At 58.1% G+C, this 18,600-nt stretch overlaps 1 protein-coding gene across 1 annotated transcript in view; it reads right to left on the bottom strand.

Annotated features, from left to right (window-relative positions):
* Positions 684-18,600, bottom strand: part of USP36 (ubiquitin specific peptidase 36) — a 39,356-nt gene continuing 21,439 nt past the window's right edge. The window contains 12 exon segments of the mRNA XM_021066521.1: positions 684-2,975; positions 3,405-3,556; positions 3,911-4,026; positions 4,704-4,805; positions 7,525-7,724; positions 8,067-8,466; positions 8,469-8,665; positions 10,398-10,528; positions 11,067-11,729; positions 14,467-14,605; positions 16,166-16,266; positions 17,109-17,249. Coding sequence (XP_020922180.1) covers positions 3,425-3,556; positions 3,911-4,026; positions 4,704-4,805; positions 7,525-7,724; positions 8,067-8,466; positions 8,469-8,665; positions 10,398-10,528; positions 11,067-11,729; positions 14,467-14,605; positions 16,166-16,266; positions 17,109-17,249 — 2,322 coding nt within the window. The 3' untranslated portion in view covers positions 684-2,975; positions 3,405-3,424.

Genomic DNA, 18,600 nt, shown 5'->3' with positions numbered 1-18,600 from the left:
ATACGTCACCCCGTCACAGGAGTCTGCAGGGATCAGTGCCCCCCGGCATCACCTTGACGTGCAAGACACGTTATCAGCCAGACCCTGACCCTCCTGCTCAGCACAGACGGCCCGCCTGACGGGACTGGCACTGTCCGCGTGAGCCCAGACCGCGCTCCTGCACCAACGCTGGTGCAGCCCACACAGGAGGCGAGGCTTCCGCACCACGGCCTCCCGGACCCAAACCGAGGCCCGGGTCGCCCCTGCCGGCCGTGAGGACAAGTCAGTTTAGTAAAACCTCTGATTTCTCCCTCATCTTTCCCTGCAGAAATCCACACATCACTCAGTTCAAAAAACTGTCAAACGACAAACCCCAGTGGAACGATATAGTTTCCAGGTTGCGATTTAGTGCTCGTGGAAAATCAGCTACGAAGCTCAGGGAGCCACTTCTAAGGATTCCGTCTTCTTAAAATTCAAATAAATGTATGCATTTAAACATTCAAACAAACCTCCTGACTCCCCTTTATCTGTAACGAAGATCTGCTCCTGGCTTTCCGCACAGACAGCTGAAAGCGCCCGACACCCCTTCGTGGACGGGTGACCAGAAGGTGACCAAGGCTGAGTTCGCAGGTGAACCGAGGCAGCAGCCTGGGCTTGGGGTGACCCTTTCAAAGTCAAAGGGAAAAAACAAAGACAGGCAGGACTCACAAAAACTCGTTATTTTATTGCACCGAGAGATCTTGGCGACGGGGGCCCCTCGGCCCCTGGAGCAGGGCAGCAGGTGCCGGGACACAGGCTCTACGCACGCGACCGGGACCCCGGCTGCGAGGCAGGGAGTGAGAGGGCTGGGGACCCCCGGGAGGTGCCCCCAAACACAAAGTTAAATTAAACCTGTATTCTAAGTCAGCCGCGTGACGCTGTTACAAAGGTTCTGATGACTTCTATAGGGACACCTAGGATGTGGGGGCTGGTTTTCTGGGCCTGTCCTTTCCCTCGCAGTTTGGCCAAGGATTCCTGGTGGGAGGGGAGGCCTGGCCTCTTCCTACCAGTGACGAAGGGCACAGATGCGGGCTGGCGCGCGTCACTGCCCAGGAGACCACGGGTATGCGGTCCTCCGAGACGGTCTCGTGATCGCGCGGTGGAGAAAGGAAGAGAGGGGAAATTCGGTGGCAGCAAACACTTGAAGGTTCCTTTTTTCAACTAGAGAATGTGACAAAAATACGGCCGGGGAAACAGTGCCTACTGGAATGAATGCCAACATCTCAGGAGGGAAAAAAACCTCGCCCGCAGAGGCACCTGCCTTCCCTCTCAAGACAAGTGACAAAGCCACCGAGCAGTGGGGTGGGCCCCTCATCTTTGAACAAGGTGTGGCTGACGTGCAGGAATCAGTCCTCTGGGAAAAGGTTCCTGGACCAGCCCAGGCAGGGCTCAGTTTCCCTCCACTGGGACCAGAACAGCCTCAGCTCAGGGCGCTGGAATTATTCTCTACAGCTTTTTAAAGGGAAATACAAAAACAGGGAGAAAAACCAAAAATGACCCACACGAAAAAATTAATGTGTCTCCTCGCACAAAAAGCATGTAACGAAAAGCAGCCTTCGGAGTTCCCGTCGTGGCTCCATGGAAGCGAATCTGACTCGTATCAGTGGGTCGGGGATCCGGCATCGCCGAGAGCTGTGGTGTAGGTCACGGACAAGGCTCGGATCCCGAGTTGCTGTGGCTGTGGGGTAGGCTGGTGGCTGCACCTCTGATTCGACCCCTAGCCTGGGAACCTCCATGTGCCTAACTAAACAAACAAAAAACAAAAAGTGTGTGACACTTTTTCGATACCACTAGGATCCCTCCAGGCGCAGGACGAGCTGCAGAGCAAAGGGCAAAGCTCCGTGAGGAAGAAAGCGGGGGCAGGCAGGGCATCGGGCCTCAGGCCGAGGACGCCACTGGAAGGACAGGAGCCGGTCAGACCCAGGGCCATCTCCCCGCCTGCCGGTCCCCAGAGGACAGGAAGCGCGGGCTGTGCCAAGGGTAGTCTTCAGACTGCCTCTGTACCCCCACCGCTGGGATGCCTGGGCTCCTCCTGGACAGTATCGCCCTCACTGAGGACTCCCCGTCTCTATCGAAGGACAAGTTCGCAGGCGCAGCCTGGGCAAGAAAAAAGTGAGCGTGATCTTGCTGAGTTACACAATCCTCTCAATTCAAAAGCACTCACGAGACGGAGCCAACGGAGCCAGTACGTGCACATTAGAGGAAGGAAACATATTGCTAATGGAAGCCACAGGCCTGGTCAAAAATAAATGTTTTATATCAAGTAGTAAAATAAAAGGAGGCGTCTACCCCAAGGCCACCGCCTCAATACGGACCCGCGGGCCCCTGCAGCTGCAAGCGAGGCCCAGCAGAGACGGCGCGGACTGACAAGAGGCCTGGAAAGCGGCGGGGCCCATGTCATTTCAGCCCCCGCCCCGCCACAGCCACCTGCCCGGCAGACAGTCCAGGGTTTCTTGCTGGGGGGGGGGGTGCCCCGACTCCACACAGGGAGAGGCAGCTGGGTGGGGCCCGGGGGGGACAGGTAAGGCATATGGAGCCCCCGCCTGAGGAAGCAGGAGGCGCAGGACAGACGGCAGCAGCTGCCGCCAGGAGTAGGGGATGGGTGGCCACCAAGAAGAGCAAATGACAGCACGCTGTCACCTCCGGTGCTCGGGACACACCGGGCAGGCGGGGCCACTGCCTTCCCACCCCCAGGCCCCTGACCAGACGCCGCTGGCCAGCAGCCCATCCCGGGCTCCCCGTCACCACACGGCCCCTGCTCCCCCTGTCATCGTGCGGTTTTGTCACAGTGCGTGTCGTGTCACCAGAGGTCCTGATCCACAGCAGGCCGGGCCTCTGCAGGCCGCCCCCACAGCAGGCCCCGCTGCAGGGCTGGAGCCGGCCGGGCCGGAGTCCATAGCCAGCGGCTCTTCAGTCCAGATGGACAGTCCCAGGAAGGGACGCTGCGTCCCTGCAGGCTGTGGGCAGAGAGCGTGGTTCCTGATGAGACAAACGAGACCCTGGGATCCCGCCGCCCAAGTGCGCGTCCAACACGGGCGACGATGGGGGACGCCAGGTGGAGCCTGGAAACACGGCCTGGTCCGCCTCTGCCAGGGACCCGTGTGTGCATGCCACACCACACACGCCCCAGACACCCTCCCACGCCATGCCACACCTCCCCCGTGACACACACACCCCCCCACACAGCCCACGTCCCTTCCACATGCCACCCCACGAGACACACAGACACCCTCCCACGCCATGCCACACACAGCCCAGGCCACACATGCCCCCCGTAACACACAGGTGCACACACACAGCCCACACCCCTTCCACACTCACACACCACCCCACCAGACATGCACACACACACACACCAGAGCCCACAGCGCACGCCCCAAACTCACCTATCTCGACAGCAGCGAATTCAGCGGCGATGGCTGAGGCTGGCAGCCTTGGCTGGGTGAGTCACGGACCAAAAGTTCCGTCTACTCTGAAGTTTCTGGAAGGCGTTGAAGTTTCTTTTCTTTTCTCTCTTGAATTTTTTCACTTTCTTTTCCTACGTCAAGAATCGCAGGTGTCACAACTCCCTGAAAGCGCTCCCCCAACGTGGGTTGCTCTTTTCCAGGTGTCTGCTATGTGCCAGCCACATGCAACCTACACCTGCAGGCTCAGCCTCCCACGGCCCCACTTCACTGTCGGAGGAGCAAGGGTGACGGGAGGACAGAGGTCCTGCCTGTGGCCCACGGCACCCGAGCCCGGCCGCCTGCCTCCAGCCGCCCCCTTGGCCGCTTCGCAAAACTGCTGCCACTTCAGATGGCCCCCAAATTCCCAGCCTCCTGGCGCCTCCGGAGCAGAGCGATCCCCCCGTGCTCCCCCAACCCTGCCCCCGCCAAGCGCCACCACATGTCACCTTGCCCCGGTCGAACGCTTCATCCCAGTCATCGATGACCGTGGCCGCACGGGCCAGCCTGCTGTCCTGAACGGCGTCCCGACTGACAGCGGACACCTCGCCGTCCCACGTCAAAACTGCAAACCAGACACGGCCACGTCGGGACCCGGGTGGGTCCCCGTGGCCCCGCGGCTGCCCTTCCAGAACCAAGCTGCACAAACTAGGCTGCTCTATCCTGACCATTCCACGTGTGTGACGGCCTCCTCTTGGCGAACATGGACCCGCAGAGAAGGCCCGGGGGAGGGTCAGCGCGGTCTCCGGTGGGCGACCGTCCGGATCCTGTCACTTAAACGCAGACACCGCTAACTCTCCGAACCACCTACCTACAACGTGGAGCTCTTTTTAAAGCCACGCCCTCACTGAGAAACAAAGCTCTCGTGCTTTCTCTCCGAGTCTGAATTAGAGAAGAAATACGTCTGAATAGGAACTCAGAGCACGAGCGCTGGACGAGCTGTTCCATCTACGTCCCCCCCTCCCACCCCGACTCAGGGCCTCTGAGGCCCACCCGCCCGCACCCCCCCCCCAGCCCCGGCCCCAGGACAAGCTTTTCTGGACCCCTCCCTGGACAAAACCCGCCTTCGGGGTCCTGACCTTTGTGTAGTGGCTGTGGGGGTCGGAGGGTACGAGGGGCCCTCGCACTCCTCTCCCCATCTTTAGAGCCGAGAGACCCCTGAGCACAAGCCTGAAGCCACAGGTCCATTCCCAGGGTCTCTACCACCTAAATAAGCCAGAAGTCCAGGCCTAAAACCAGTACCTCTCCTCCCGTAAGCTTTATCTGATGAGTACTTCAGCAATTCCTGGACCACATCAGATTCCTTCTCTCCGTCCCAAGATACAAGAGGAGTCTGTCCCAGCCCTGTAATCAGAGGAACATTTATATAAACCTAAAATAAATCACCATAACAGAAAAGAATACACACAAAAAAAGGAATGCACAGGTATATACAACTGAGTCCCTTTGCTGTACAGCAGAAATGAACACAACACTGTAAATCAACTATACTTCAATTTAAACAATGAAATAACCAGGAGTTCCCGTCGTGGCTCAGTGCTTAACGAATCCGACCAGGAACCATGAGGTTGCAGGTTCGATCCCTGGCCTTGCTCATTGGGTTAAGGATCTGGCGTTGCTGCGAGCTGTGGTGTGGGTTGCTGACACGGCTCGGATCCCACATTGCTGTGGCTCTGGTGTAGGCTGGTGGCTACAGCTCTGATTAGACCCCTAGCCTGGGAACCTCCATACACTGTGGGAGCGGCTCAAAAAAAGGCAAAGAGACAAAAAATAAAAAATAAGTAAAAAATAAAAAATGAGATAACCATAAAAAATAAATAAAATAGGAGTTTCTGTCACGGCTCAGTGGTTAACGAATCCAACTAGGAACCATGAGGTTGCGGGTTCAATCCCTGGCCTCACTCAGTGGGTTAAGGATCCAGTGTTGCCATGAGCTGTGGTGTATGTTGCAAACGCGCCTCGGATCCTGCATTGCTGTGGCTGCGGTGTAGGCCGGCAGCTATAACTCCGATTTGACCGCTAACCTGGGAACCTTCAAATGCTACAGGTGTGGCCCTAGAAAAAAAGACAAAAATAAATAAATAGACAAGTAAATAAACCACCAGGGAAACGGTCACACACCTTATGTTTACAACAGCAGCACAAATCTCGCTAATGATAAATTCTCTAAGGGATGTGAAAAGCAAGCTCTTCTGCCTGTGGCAAGGAAGCTAATGACTATTCTTTATCAAGAGAATAGGCTATTAGTCCAAATCAACTCTGAGACAGACGATGAAATTCCCTCCAGTGGTTAAGAATCCTACTGCAGGGAGTTCCCATTGTGGCTCAGGCGTTAAGAACCTGACTAGTATCCAGAAGCATGTGGGTTCGATCCCTGGCATTGCTCAGTAGGTTAAGGATCCAGTGTTGCCAGGAGCTATGGTGAAGGTCACAGACCAGTTCAGATCTGGCTTTGCTGTGGCTGTGGTGTAGGCTGGCGGCCACAGCTCCGTTTAGACCCCTCGCCCAGAACTTCCACATGCCACAGGTGTGGCTATTAGAGAAAGAAAAATAATGATAATCCGACTGTAGTGGCTCCGGAGGTGTGGGTTCGATACCCGGCCCAGCACAGTGGGTTAAAGGATGTGGCATTGCTACAGCTGTGGCTTAGATTCAATCCTGGGCCTGGGAATTTCCATACCCTACAGGTATGGCCATGAAATAAGACAAAAAAGAAAACCCAAACCCAAACAGAAAAGCTACAGGCAGCAGGGAGCCCTGGCTCTAACGGAGGAAGGGAGAGAAGGAGCCCCACACGGCGGCCCCTCACCAGCAGGGCATGGACTCGGAACGGCCAGGGCAGCAAGGCCCCCACCCCCGCCCGCTGCAGCTTCAGGGCAGCCCGACTCCCAGGCCCGTCCCGGGAGAGCCTGGCCACCCAGGACACCTGCAGACAGCACTGCCTGCCCCTCTCCCAGTGGCCAATCTGGCAATGACCTGGTGCCCGCCCCTCGGGTTCAGGGCCCTGAGCAGGACAGTGCTCGCCTGCCCGCAGCCTGCCCCGCCGCCTTCTCCAGCTGCTCCTTAGCTCGGCTCAGGCCTGGTGGTCACCCAAAGCCACCTGCAACCGTCTTGGCCATGAATGCCCACCCCCATTTGGGGACTGTGAGCAGGCTGTTGGGGGTCCCTGCAGCCCCAGCACCTGTCCACCGGCACCTGCGGCTTTGCACTGGGGGAGGGGGGTAGCCTCAGCCCCGCGGCCCCGCAGCATCTCCCGCTTGGCCAACATGCTCACAAAGTGACCCCCTGGTCTGATGACCACTCCGTCTGACCTTTTGCCCAGTGACACCCTGGCCACCTGACATGGTTATTCCTCAGTGTCCAGCACTCAGTGCTTTGCAATGTAATTAAACTCTACGTTAGTTCACGAATTCGTTTCTCAAGAGTTTAATAAAACATAAGCCAATCCCCAGGGGCCTGTGCGCCCTGGAAGCACTAAGACAGCTGGATTCCCACACGGCAGAGCCACCCAGGACCTGGGGGCCCTTCCTGAGGAGCTGACCTCCCTACCTGGGTCCAAAAGACATGGCCCGTCGGGGCGCCTGGTCAGCCCAGGCAGCCAGGAAGGCAGGAGAGATGAAAGAACATGAACAAGTCACCTGGGGGGCTCGGCCTGGGCAGGGCCACAGCACACAGAGCCCAGCAGCAGGAGGCCAGTGAGCCTCAGAAAAGCCCAGTGCAAGGAGAGGCAGAGGGAGGCTGGCTTCCGAACCCAATGCTCCGAGTCCACGTGGCACAGAAAAACTCCAGGCTGTGTGGCCCAAGAGTCATTTAAGCGGCAAGGTTTAGATGGAACAGCCCTGCGTCAGGACCTGTAGAGCTGCCGGGCACACCCCCGGTCTGCTGGCACTTTCAGCTGAACGACCTGCCAGGGGAGGAGGCTGTGGCCCAAATGGGCAGACAGCTGCACGTGGGCAGAGGTAGGCGCTCCCCTGCAGGCCCTCCCACTGCACTGCACCTGCCTCTAGGCCCCCGGCAGGCCCCAGCCCTGCTCCCCGACCCCCCGCTTCCACCCAGTGCACACCTGTGGGCTCCCCGGGGCCCTGGCCGTTCATAGCCAGCAGGAGCAGGCTCCCAGGGACGGCAGCGCTCCTGCCCCTCTGGCCTGTGGACTGGTTCTCGTCTGTGTGCTGCTGGGACTCCTCCTTCCTTTTTTTCTTCTTCTTTTTCCTGGGTGATGCTGCTGTGGTCTCTGGCAGGACCGCATCCGAGAGAGAGCAATTCCTAGAGGTCAGGGCCAACCGTCAGCTCCAAGCACACCGAGACCCGCACCCCGCAAACCTGGATGGCATGTGCCCTGGCGCTGTAGAAGAGCCCGAGGGACACGCCCGAACCGGACCAGGACCGAGCGGGCGAGCTGTGCCTGGCCACTGTCCAGAGAGGCGCTTGTGTGTTCTCAAGCCTGAGCCTGGCCTGGCCCACGTGACCTCCCGGCACGGCCAGGGCTGGCGGGTCTGGACCCGTCCCCATCCCCCGGGACACCCGATGACATGGTCACGTCCCAGAGGTCCCCACTGGGCGGGGACGGAGAGCGGCCAGTGGAGGGGCAGGCCTCCTCGCACTTACCCGCGCCGAGGCGGGTCCCTGGCCAAGGCTTCTCCGCCCAGGCCCTCGGCTCCCTTCCGCCTCCTCTTCCTGCTATTCACTTGGTGGCTGTCGCTCACACATCCCCCGGGCCAACCGCTGCTCCCCAGGCGCCAGCGCTTTCCTTGCTGCTGTCCGCCCTCTTCCTCCCATCTGTCCGCTGGCGGCTCCGGCCGGCCCTCCTTCCTGCGCTTGGGACTCCACGGCTGTCCCTGTAGCAGCCCCTCCTGCGGGGCCGGGGAGGAGGCGGCCACGTCCCCCGTGTGCTTCCTCTTCCTCCTTCGCCGCTTCCCGGGTGGGGCCGCCGCGGCCGTGCAGGTCTCGCAGCCCTGGTCCTCGGTCTCAGCCATGCAGGGCTTCCGCTTCTTCTTACAGGGGCTCTGGGGGGCTCGCTGGCCTCTGGCGGCTGGTGGGGAGGGGCCTGGAAGCCCCCATTGACCTGAGGCAGGGGCGCAGAGGCGGACGAGCAGCTCTGTGGGTCTGATGTCCTGAGAGGCTGGGGGCTGCTGGGCAGTGACGGGGGCCGGGGGCCGAGGGGGGGCTTCAGATGGCTGGATGGTCTGGGAGCAGGTGAAACAGCCCTGTGGGGACAGTCAGGCAGTGAGGACAGGCTGGGCCCTCCCGCAGCCCCTTCCCTTTCAGGCGAGGACTTTAAATGGTCCTCCCCGTGAACCTGAGAGACCCATTACTGCATCCAAGTCAGAAAACAAGGCGTTCCTGCCATGGCTCCGGGGTCAATGAATCCGACTAGGAACCATGAGGTGGCGGGTTTGATCCCTGGCCTCGCTCACTGGGTTAAGGATCGGCATTGCCGTGAGCTGTGGTGTAGGTCGCAGATGCAGCTCCGATCCTGCGTTGCTGGGGCTGTGGTGTAGGCCGGTGGCTACAGCTCCGATTAGACCCCTAGCCTGGGAACCTCCATATGCCAGGGGTGCAGCCCTGAAAAGCAAAAAAAAAAAAAAAAAAAAAAAAAAAGAAAGAAAGAAAGAAAAAAAAAAGAAAACAAGCCAATGACAAAATTCAAATGTTAAGATCAAAGTTAACAAGAACTGCCACGTATCTCTCAGTCCCTTGTCCTCAGGCAGCTCCGAGCACCTCTGCAAAGCCCAGCACTGACAGCTGGCAATAAAAATGCATTCAGAGAGGCAAGTTCTGCTGGGCCCTGACGGTGCAGCCTCCACAAGTCTCCAGGGGATGGAGCCCAGGCAGTGAGCCTGGCCAGGACGGCCAAGCCCACACACCCTCTGCTAGGACTCTCCTAGGACTTTCTCCCGAAATGGGGTTCAGGAAAATGGGGAAGGTAGACTTCCCTCCCAGGTTACACAGCACGAGGAGTGAGGAGCCAGGCCAGACGCTCAGTGCTCGCTCCTGGCTGCCCTGTGACCGTGGAAAGGCCAACTTTCCACTCAGAGCCGTGACTTTCTCATCTGCCAAGGAGTGACCACAACGCCCATGTCCAAGGGCTGCGGAACTGGACAGGACTGCTGCAGCCGCATTGAAACCAGGACAGACTCTGACGGCACATCCCAACCGCGCCACTACGTCATGTTACCCCGCATTTTCTAGAATCAATAAAACACTAGAAGAGTTCCCGTTGTGGCTCAGTGGTTAACGAATCCGACTGGGAACCATGAGGTCTCTGGTTCAATCCCTGGCCTCGCTCAGTGGGTTAAGGATCTGGCACTGCTGTGGCTGTGGTGGAGGCCGGCGGCTACAGCTCCGATTCGACCCCTAGCCTGGGAACCTTCATATGCCGCGAGTGCGGCTCTAAAAAGACAAAAAGGCAAAAAAAAAAAAAAAAAAAAACCCACTAGAGATTCTGTGTCAAAGAAACGACAGCCAAGAAACCCTCTCCTCTTTCTTCCCCGTCCCTAGCTGCCACAGGCCTTGCCAGCCTCAGCCCCCAGCCCTCGCCTCTTGGTGGTTCTAGGCTTTCTGCCTGGGTGCACCGAGGGACATGGCACCCTGCAGGCCAGGCGGCGACAGCCCAAACCTCCAGAGGGGCGTCTACCCAGGAGCGGGAGAAGCCCCCACGGAACCAGCCGGGGGTGCTCTGAGGGCCAGGGAGACAGACCCCACCCCACCCAGACGGGGCAGACCCCTCCTTCTCTCCCTGTCATGGGGCCGGGGGGACACCGGCAGACCAGATCACAGCCCACCTGTCACCACAGGCACGTGGCAGATGAATGGAAGATGAAGACAAACGAACAAAGCCAGGACTGCCGAGGCCGAGCTGCCTCTGACCCGCCGAAGCCCCTGGAGCAGGACAGAGGAGGGGCAGGCAGAGCTGCGCGCGGTCCAGCGCCCGCTCACCTGATTGTGCTGCGAGGCCAGGTGGAGGCGGCCGCGGGGTGAGCGGGTTTCCGGGGGTGGGTGAGGTCGGAGGACGGAGAGAGGGGAGGTGGACGGAGGTCACTGCTGGCTGCCCTCCGCAGGGTGCTGGCCTGCAGTTATTGACATAAATAAAAGCTTGGTGGTCTAAAAAAGGTTGCCGTGAGAGAAGAGGGAAAACGAAAATAACATAACGTAACATAAAAAACAAAAGAGCCCAGAAGGGATGAGGACAGAAGGAGAACAGACAGGGGAGTGAGGGCGGGAGAACGGCGGGAGAAGAATCAGAAGTGGTTTTGGTTAGAAACAAAAAGGAGAAAAAGAAGGAAGTTTGAACAAAAACCTCAGCACTGCGATTCCACCCCAGAGCTCCGAGCTGTGCACAGAGGTGCAGCCAGCCCGGACCCCGTGCGTCCCTGCCAGGCGCCTGTCCCTGCCGCCCTAGGACACCCACTCACCAACGGCGGACCTGTGCGGCCCTGGCCCTGTCAGAGGACGAGCCTCCGAATCCCGCCCTCGCCGGGCAGCCCCTACAGCTCGGCCCCTCGGGTGGCCAGATGCCTCCACGCCACTGTCGCACCCCCAAACTAACGTCAACCCCCCTCCCGCACCCCCGGTGACACACGTGCGGGCCCGCCTCCCCATACCCACCTTCTTGGCGGAAAGGGCCAGCTTTTTGGCCGGTGGAGGAGACATGGTGTTGGCGGGCTCGGGCGCAGCGCCGCTCAGGATGGGGCACTTGGCCTTGGCCAGCCTGGCATCCTCTTGGGCTGGCGGCCCCCTGGAGGGAGTTCCCTGAGACTCGCAGAGGTGGGTGCTTCCGCCCTGGGGGGCCTGGGGGTTCCTGGCGGGGCCACTGCCGGCTGAGCGCTCAGGGCTGGAGCCGCCGGATCCCCTCCTCTCAGCAGCGGAGCCCCCATCGCCCGCCTGGGGCCCAAGCCCGTTGGCGGTCCCGGGGGCCAGGGGCCGGGGCGAGGGGGAGAGGCTGGCCTTGCCGCCCCAGGGGCCCGGCCCTCGGCCCTCACCCCTGCTGCCTCCAGGCTCGCCAGCCCCTCGGGGCCCCTGAGAGGGTCTGGGTGGCGGGGAGAGGGGCGGAGGCGGGGCTGGTTTCTTGACTTTCTTTCCAGGCTCCTCCAGAAGGGTGGGCGCGTGGGTGGGCGTTTTGGAGAGTTTGGGGGAGGGGGACCCCACAGGTGGCTTTGGGGGCGCGTATCCATTCTGAGGCTTCAGGCCCGACACGGAACCATTCCTGGCAACGGGCACCCCAAGCTCTTCGGGGGTCTGTGGCTTCTTCATCATCGCAGGGTCTGGTCTCTGAGGAGAAGCAAAGCAGAGGATGTGTTCAGAACCGGAGGGAGCCTGGCCGGCAGGGCGCCAGGGGGCAGGTCCAGACCAATCGCTTACACGATACACCATACAGACACCGTCACTTCTTTTCGGCAGGTCTCGAGTTGGGGATATACGGGTGTGTATCTTTACAATCACCTTTACTACAAAGCAGGTCGTTCCCATCAGGATTTGAGAAGCAGAAAGAAGTATAAAAGCGAAAGAAAAACGGGTCAAGTTCCGCGACCTAAACACGGCCACGGGTTAAGGCGCCGGTGTTTTCTCCTTTTGGTCTTTGCTTCGGACACGGGTGCCTGGGGCCCCCCAGGCCCAGCACAGGCTGTCAGCATCCCCTGTGCTACACCCTCCACCAAAGTCCCTGATGTCTGAACAGCAGCCACCTCACTGTGTGCAGTTCATCCGCCAGCCGGGCTCCAGGCACCCTCAAGATTAGCGACGCGATGCCAAGGGGCCCTCCTTCTCTCACCACAGCCGCGTCTAAACCACTCACTCAAATGCTCCCCGAGGCCTGCAGCAGTGCCGGTCGCCAGGACAGCACCCCCACGCAGGCCAAGGTCCTGTGCCCCAGAACTGCCGAGTGAACAAACAGAAGCCTAAACTTTCTTCTATACTTAGAATTCCATGCTGATTTTTTAGAAATGAAACAAGGCTGTTAAGACTTTCATAAATTAGGAGGCATGTTGCCAAAGTCCATTTACTGGCCTCTTCCAGCAGGAGGTTTTTTCCAAAACATTTGCTGATTTGATGCCATTTGGAATCATGTAAATGGCCACATCCTTTGCACACAAAAAACAGTGACTCGACGTCATAAAAGCATTTCTTTTTATTTTTCAATTTTATTTTTTGTCTTTTTAGGGCCACACCCACGGAAGTTCCCAGGCTAGGGGTCGAATCAGAGCTGTGGCTGCCAGCCGACACCATAGCCACAGCAACGCTGGGATCCGAGCTGTGTCTGCGACCTACACCACAGCTCACGGCAATGCTGCATCCTTCACCCACTGAGCGAGGCCAGGGATCGAACATGCGTCCTCATGGATACTAGTTGAGTTCTTTACGGCTGAGCCACGACGGGAACTCCCATTTAAGTATTTCCTCATTAACATTCCTACTAAGGGGACACATCTTTCTATTCCATCACAAAACCTGTTCACTTGTTGAGCATTTAAGTACAGGGAACTGATGCAACATTATTTAAAGTAAAATGAGGCGATCCCGTCGTGACTCAGTGGTTAACAAACCCGACACGCATCCATGAGGACACGGGTTCGATGCCTGGCCTCACAGTGGGTGAAGGATCCAGCGTTGCCCTGAGCTGTGGTGTAGGTCGCAGACGCGGCTCGGATCCTGCACTGCTGTGGCTGTGGGGTAGGCCGGCAGCTGTAACTCCGATCTGACCCCTAACCTGGGAACCTCCATATGCCTCGGGTGTGGCCCTAAAAAGCAAAAGACAAAAAAGCAAACAAAAAAAAGTAAAATGACTTTTGTGCAACCGCGGTGTATTCGGAATGTTACTTTCCTAACAACCACACGCAGGATCAGTGCGGCGGCCTTGCGGGTGGTTTGGGCCGGGGGCGTCCCTGGCCTCGCCCGCCCTCAGGCACCCCCACGTCCCCGCTGTTTCGCTGAGCTGCCCCGAGGCTCAGGCCTCCCCGGTGTGGCCACAGGCACGATCACAACTGGGTCACGGCTTGTTGCTGCGAGCCAGCGCCAACGCTCTCTGGCTTTGTTTTCTTGAACGGTGGAAGAAAACAGACGTCCCTAAGGGACTAAAACCCCTGCGGAGGGTGGAGGGCCCGGCAGCCCACGTGTGGACTTGGTCTTTGAGGGAAAGGACCACAGAGGCGGGAGAGGGAGGGCCGATCTACTTGTGAATCATGAATTATTCCGCAGTAAGGAAATCGCAATGACACTGTTACTAAAGCTGCGTTAACTTTTTTCAACATTTCAAATGCACACAAAAATAACTCCCAGGGTACTTCCTGACTGCGAACGCTTTAGCGCATCTTACCGCGTGCTCGCCTCTCCCTCCGCACACGTACATACAATGCCCGTGTCCGTGTATCTTTCCTCACAGTCTGAGTAAACTCTAGACAGGACAGCCTTCCACCTCTATATACGCCCACGTGTATCCCCCAAAACAAGGGATGTTCTCTTAACGTAACCATGGCATGATGACCAAATCTGGAAATTAACGTCGGTACAAACTACTAAAACGTGAAGACAAAAATAGTTTTTCCTAGATGCTGGGAGTGCCCTGGTGGCCTGGCGGTTAGCACTTGGTGCTTTCGCTGCTGTGGCCAGCCTTCAGTGCCCACTCTGGGAGCTGAACTCACACACCAAGGCGGAGCACACGGCGGCTAAAAAATACACACACACTCTCCCCCTTGGGATGCTTGTGGTCAAAGCCTGGCCGGGGGCACCTGTCCCTGCTTCTGCGTGGCAGCTGGTCTCAGACGGCAACACACCGGGAGCTACGGTCTAGATGTGCCGAGGCGGGCTTTCTCACCCCGTCCCCTCCTGCTCCTCACCCGTGGAGGCTGGCGACCCCCTCAGGGAGAAGGCGGCACAGACCAGGACCGCGGTCTGCACGCCTCTGCCCCTGGGCCGCGCGCCCCAGCGTGAAGAGGGCGGGGGGCGCCTCGATCCCCCGAGAGGCTTGGGCAGGAGGACCCGCAGTGTCTACGGGACGCTCCCAAACACGTACCTTTCCAGCCGGTGGGGAGGATGCGGGCCCGTTGCTGACACTCTTTTTGACGTGGTCCAGAGCCGCCCCAGGGCAGCCGGGAAGGGATGAGGCCGTCCTGGAGATGGAGCCCTGCGGACTCTTCTTAGAGCCTGGAATTCTGTGGAGGAAACAGAACACGTCAGGGGCTGTCTTGCTAAAGCTGCGGGGGCATTTCCAAAACTGAGTGGGAGAAGGAGCCGGAATTTCGAAGTCAAGCTTACAAGCCCATTAAAAAAAAAAAAAAAAAAAAAAAAGGCCTGGCAAAGGCAAAAGAACAAAAAGCCAAAAGGAACTGTGACTGTCCCCTCGGGCTCCTCCGAAGCCGCGTCTTGCCCTTACGCCGTGGGAATGTCCCACACAGCCCTGGATTCTGCTCAAAACAGCAGACAGCAAATTACAGTCAGAGTTCTTCCGAGATGAGAGTCTCGGTTTATCAGAAAGCCAAAGAGACCCCTCGAACGAGTCATCTGACTTCATCCGAACGTCGATGAAGCAGCAAAACTGCTCTAGTTCGGGAGTTCCCGTCGTGGCGCAGTGGTTAACGAATCCAACTAGGAACCATGAGGTTGCGGGTTCAGTCCCTGCCCTTGCTCAGTGGGTTAAGGATCTGGCGTTGCCGTGAGCTGTGGTGTAGGTTGCAGACACGGCTCGGATCCCCCTTTGCTGTGGCTCTGGCGTAGGCTGGTGGCTATGGCTCCGACTGGACCTCTAGCCTGGGAACCTCCATATGCCGCGGGAGAGGCCCAAGAAATAGCAAGAAGACAAAAAAAAAAAAAAAAAAAAAAAAAAAACTGCTCTAGTTCGCATGTCCTCATCCTCCAGGTCAGTGATAAGAAAAGGTACCTCAGGAGCTCCCGTCGTGGCGCAGTGGAAACGAATCTGACCGGGAACCATGAGGTTGCGGGTTCGATCCCTGGCCTCACTGTGAGCTGTAGTATAGGTCACAGATCCCGCATTGCTGTGGCTGTGGTGTAGGCTGGCAGCTGCAGCTCCAACTTGACCCCTAGCCTGGGAACCTCCATATGCCGTGGGTGTGATCCTAAAAAAAAAAAAGGTATCTTCTGGGAGTTCCCACTGTGTTAAGAGTCCAACTGCAGCAGCTTGGGTCACTACAGAGGTGTGGGTTTGAGCCCTGGCCCAACGCAGTGGATTAAAGCTGTGGTGCAAGTTGCAGCTGTGGCTGGGATTCAATCCTTGGGGCCTAGGAACTTCCATATGCCGTCGGTGCAGCCATTTAAAAAAAAAAAAAAAGAACAGAAAAGGCACCTTCTGGAGGCTCCACCCTCTGGCTACACAGCCTCTGCCTTCCGACAGGCCACTTCGCTGCCCACATGACCGCTCCCCCCACCGAGGAAGGCACGTGGGCAAGCCAACATCCAGACGGTCTCGTCTCACTTGGGGCAACAACAGAGAATACCAGGCCAGCTTGCCATCTGCGTTCCGAGCCGTCTCAACGGGGCCCACGGATGGACTCCTGCTCTGACCTTCCCAGAGGCCCTGACTTGGCCTCGGCGGCCAGGCAGACATGGTTGAAAATGCCCTTCCCCGCGGCCACGCTCCACGACACAGGGCTGGGGACACGGGGCTGGCGGGCTGCTCAAGAGCCCACTCCCGGGGGCTCCCTATTACTGCCGCGCGGGAAGGGCCCAGAGGCGCAAGCTGGGGGCGAGCCTGTTACCGCAGGTAGAAGAGCACGTAGGCCTGCTGGTTCAGAACCACCTTGATGTTGCTGGCGTGGACCAAGGAGTCGTTCATCTGGTACCACTGTCCGCTGCTGGCCTGAAGCACAGGGTGTGGACGAAAACAAAACAATCAACACCCGTGAGCCTTCTTTTAAAAAGAGAAGTTCCTTCCTTTTAAAAAGAGGAGTTCCCGCCGTGGCGCAGTGGTTAATGAAGCCGACTGGGAACCATGAGGTTGCGGGTTCGATCCCTGGCCTCGCTCAGGGGTTAAGGATCCGGCCTTGCCATGAGCTGTGGTGTAGGTCGCAGACGCGGCTCGGATCCTGCGTTGCTGTGGCTCTGGCGTAGGCCCGCAGCTACAGCTCCAACTGGACCCCTAGCCTGGGAACCTCCATAAGCCACGGGAGCGGCCCTAGAAAAGGCAAAAAACAAAAAACAAAAAAAAGAGAGAGAAGAAAGAAATTTCTGTTGTCACATATACCCAAGTGCTGACTAGCCAGCAATGATACATATTAAAACGTCACATATGCGTCCAACTCTGAACGTGCCCCCAAGTGTCCTGGAGTCCCCCCTCTTCCCTGGCACCCCAAAAGATGCACGCTTTCCCTCTGGAAGGCTATCTGGGCAGGAGGTCTGGTGGGCACAGCACCCCCCCACCCCAATTCCTGGCCTTCCTGAGACCTCTCCAGGGATCTAAGGACGGGGCCCTGGGAGCAGCCCCCTCCAGGGTCTCATCGCAGGGGCAGGAGGGGAACAGTTCTAAAGACATCCCTGCGCCCCACGAAGCAGCACAACTGCAGAACACGGCCGCTTTCCAGGGAACAAACGTTCCGCAGAGGCCACAGCCGCACGTGCGCACGTGGGCGCTGGACCCGTCCCCCAGAGGCAGCAGGCATTCGGCCAGCTAAGGGGCCGGACACGGATGCAGGAGCCACGGACCTTCACGTAGCAGTAATAGTGGCCGGCATGGCAGCTGTAGCCCGAGTGGACCAGGACGGCGTAGAGCCCGTACAGGACGGGCTCGCCGTTACTCTGGGACATGTAGGGACGGATGTTCAGGAACTCCGGATAGCCGACCTCCTGCGTGAAAACCAGGGAACAGGCAATTACGATCCATCCCTGAGCCCAAGGGCCACGCCAAAGGCACGGTCAGCCGGTCTTCACCAGCGCGGGCAAGGGGCCCAGGGCAAGGCTGAGGCTGGGAGCCTTCTAGTCAATGAGTAAGAAAGAAGCAGAGGCGTTCCCGCTGTGGCTCAGTGGCAACCCACCCGACGAGTATCTATGAGGATGTGGGTTCAATCCCTGGCCTCACTCAGTGGGTTAAGAATCCAGCGTGGCCGTGAGCTGTGGTGCACGTTGCAAACGCAGCTCGGATCCCTCGGTGCTGTGGCTGTGGCTTAGGGTGGCAGCTGCAGCTCTGATTCGACCCCTAGCCTGGGAATTTCCACATGCCACGGGGGTGGCCCCAAAAAAGTGACAAGAAAAAGCAGCAGCGAAGGGATCCCTCACAATGCAGTGAGTTAAGGACCCGGTGTTGTCACTGCTGTGGCTCTGGTTACAGCTGCAGCAGGGTTCAATCCCTGGCCCAGGAACTTCCGCAGGCGACAGTGGCGCAGCTTAAAAAAAAAAAGAAAGAAAAAGCAGCGGAGAGGTGTTTGTCTTTTCACTGCCCGGTTGGGGGACTTGGTGCACTCCCGTCTCTGCTGTGCATTCAAGCTACTAGCTCTCTCACCACCTGGGTCCCATGTGTGAAATGAGGCTTGTCCAGTCTCTCCCCTGCCACCAGGCGGGAACACTGGAGGAGGAGGAAAGGGGACAGGGCTGGGATTTGGCTGGTCAGGAAAAAAGGTGCTGACTCCACACAGTGAAACAGTAGGTTAAAATTTTTAACCTGGTGGATCGGGATAAAGGCCACGCCAAAGTTAATTTCAGAAATCAACCATCTTGCAAAAGAAAATACTATCGAATGTGATCTTTTAACCACAGGGATATAACACACCTGCACTTCTGCCTGTCCACACACCGACTTCTAAAACCCAAGTGTAATTCACACAGAGTGCAAAGCACAGCTCTGAGCGCAGGTGAGGGAGTGCTGACCAGTGGCTGCTGGCAGCAACCACCCTCCCATCAAGGGACAGATGCTGACCCTGAGAGGCCCTCCCCTCCGCGTAAGCACCACCCTTCAAGTCCCGTGGCCAGCGGTTACTTCTGCCTGTTCCTGGGCTTCCTGTCATTTGGTACTTATCTTCTTTTGATCAACAGAATGTCATGATATTCACCTGCGAATTTTTTTGTCTTCTATCGGCAATCTCGGTCTCAAGAGCCACTGTGCTCAACAGGCTCAGGAGCCCCGTCTCATCCTGTGAGACAGGGGCTGAAACCAAACAGACCGGTGTCTCTCAAACTGCGTTCTAATGGAAGGTGGCTCCAG

This window comes from Sus scrofa, chromosome 12 (genome assembly GCF_000003025.6).
Source record: "Sus scrofa isolate TJ Tabasco breed Duroc chromosome 12, Sscrofa11.1, whole genome shotgun sequence".
Lineage (NCBI taxonomy): Eukaryota > Metazoa > Chordata > Mammalia > Artiodactyla > Suidae > Sus > Sus scrofa.
The sequence above is the reverse complement of the archived record's forward strand: the minus strand, read 5'-3'. Positions and strand labels throughout refer to the sequence as shown.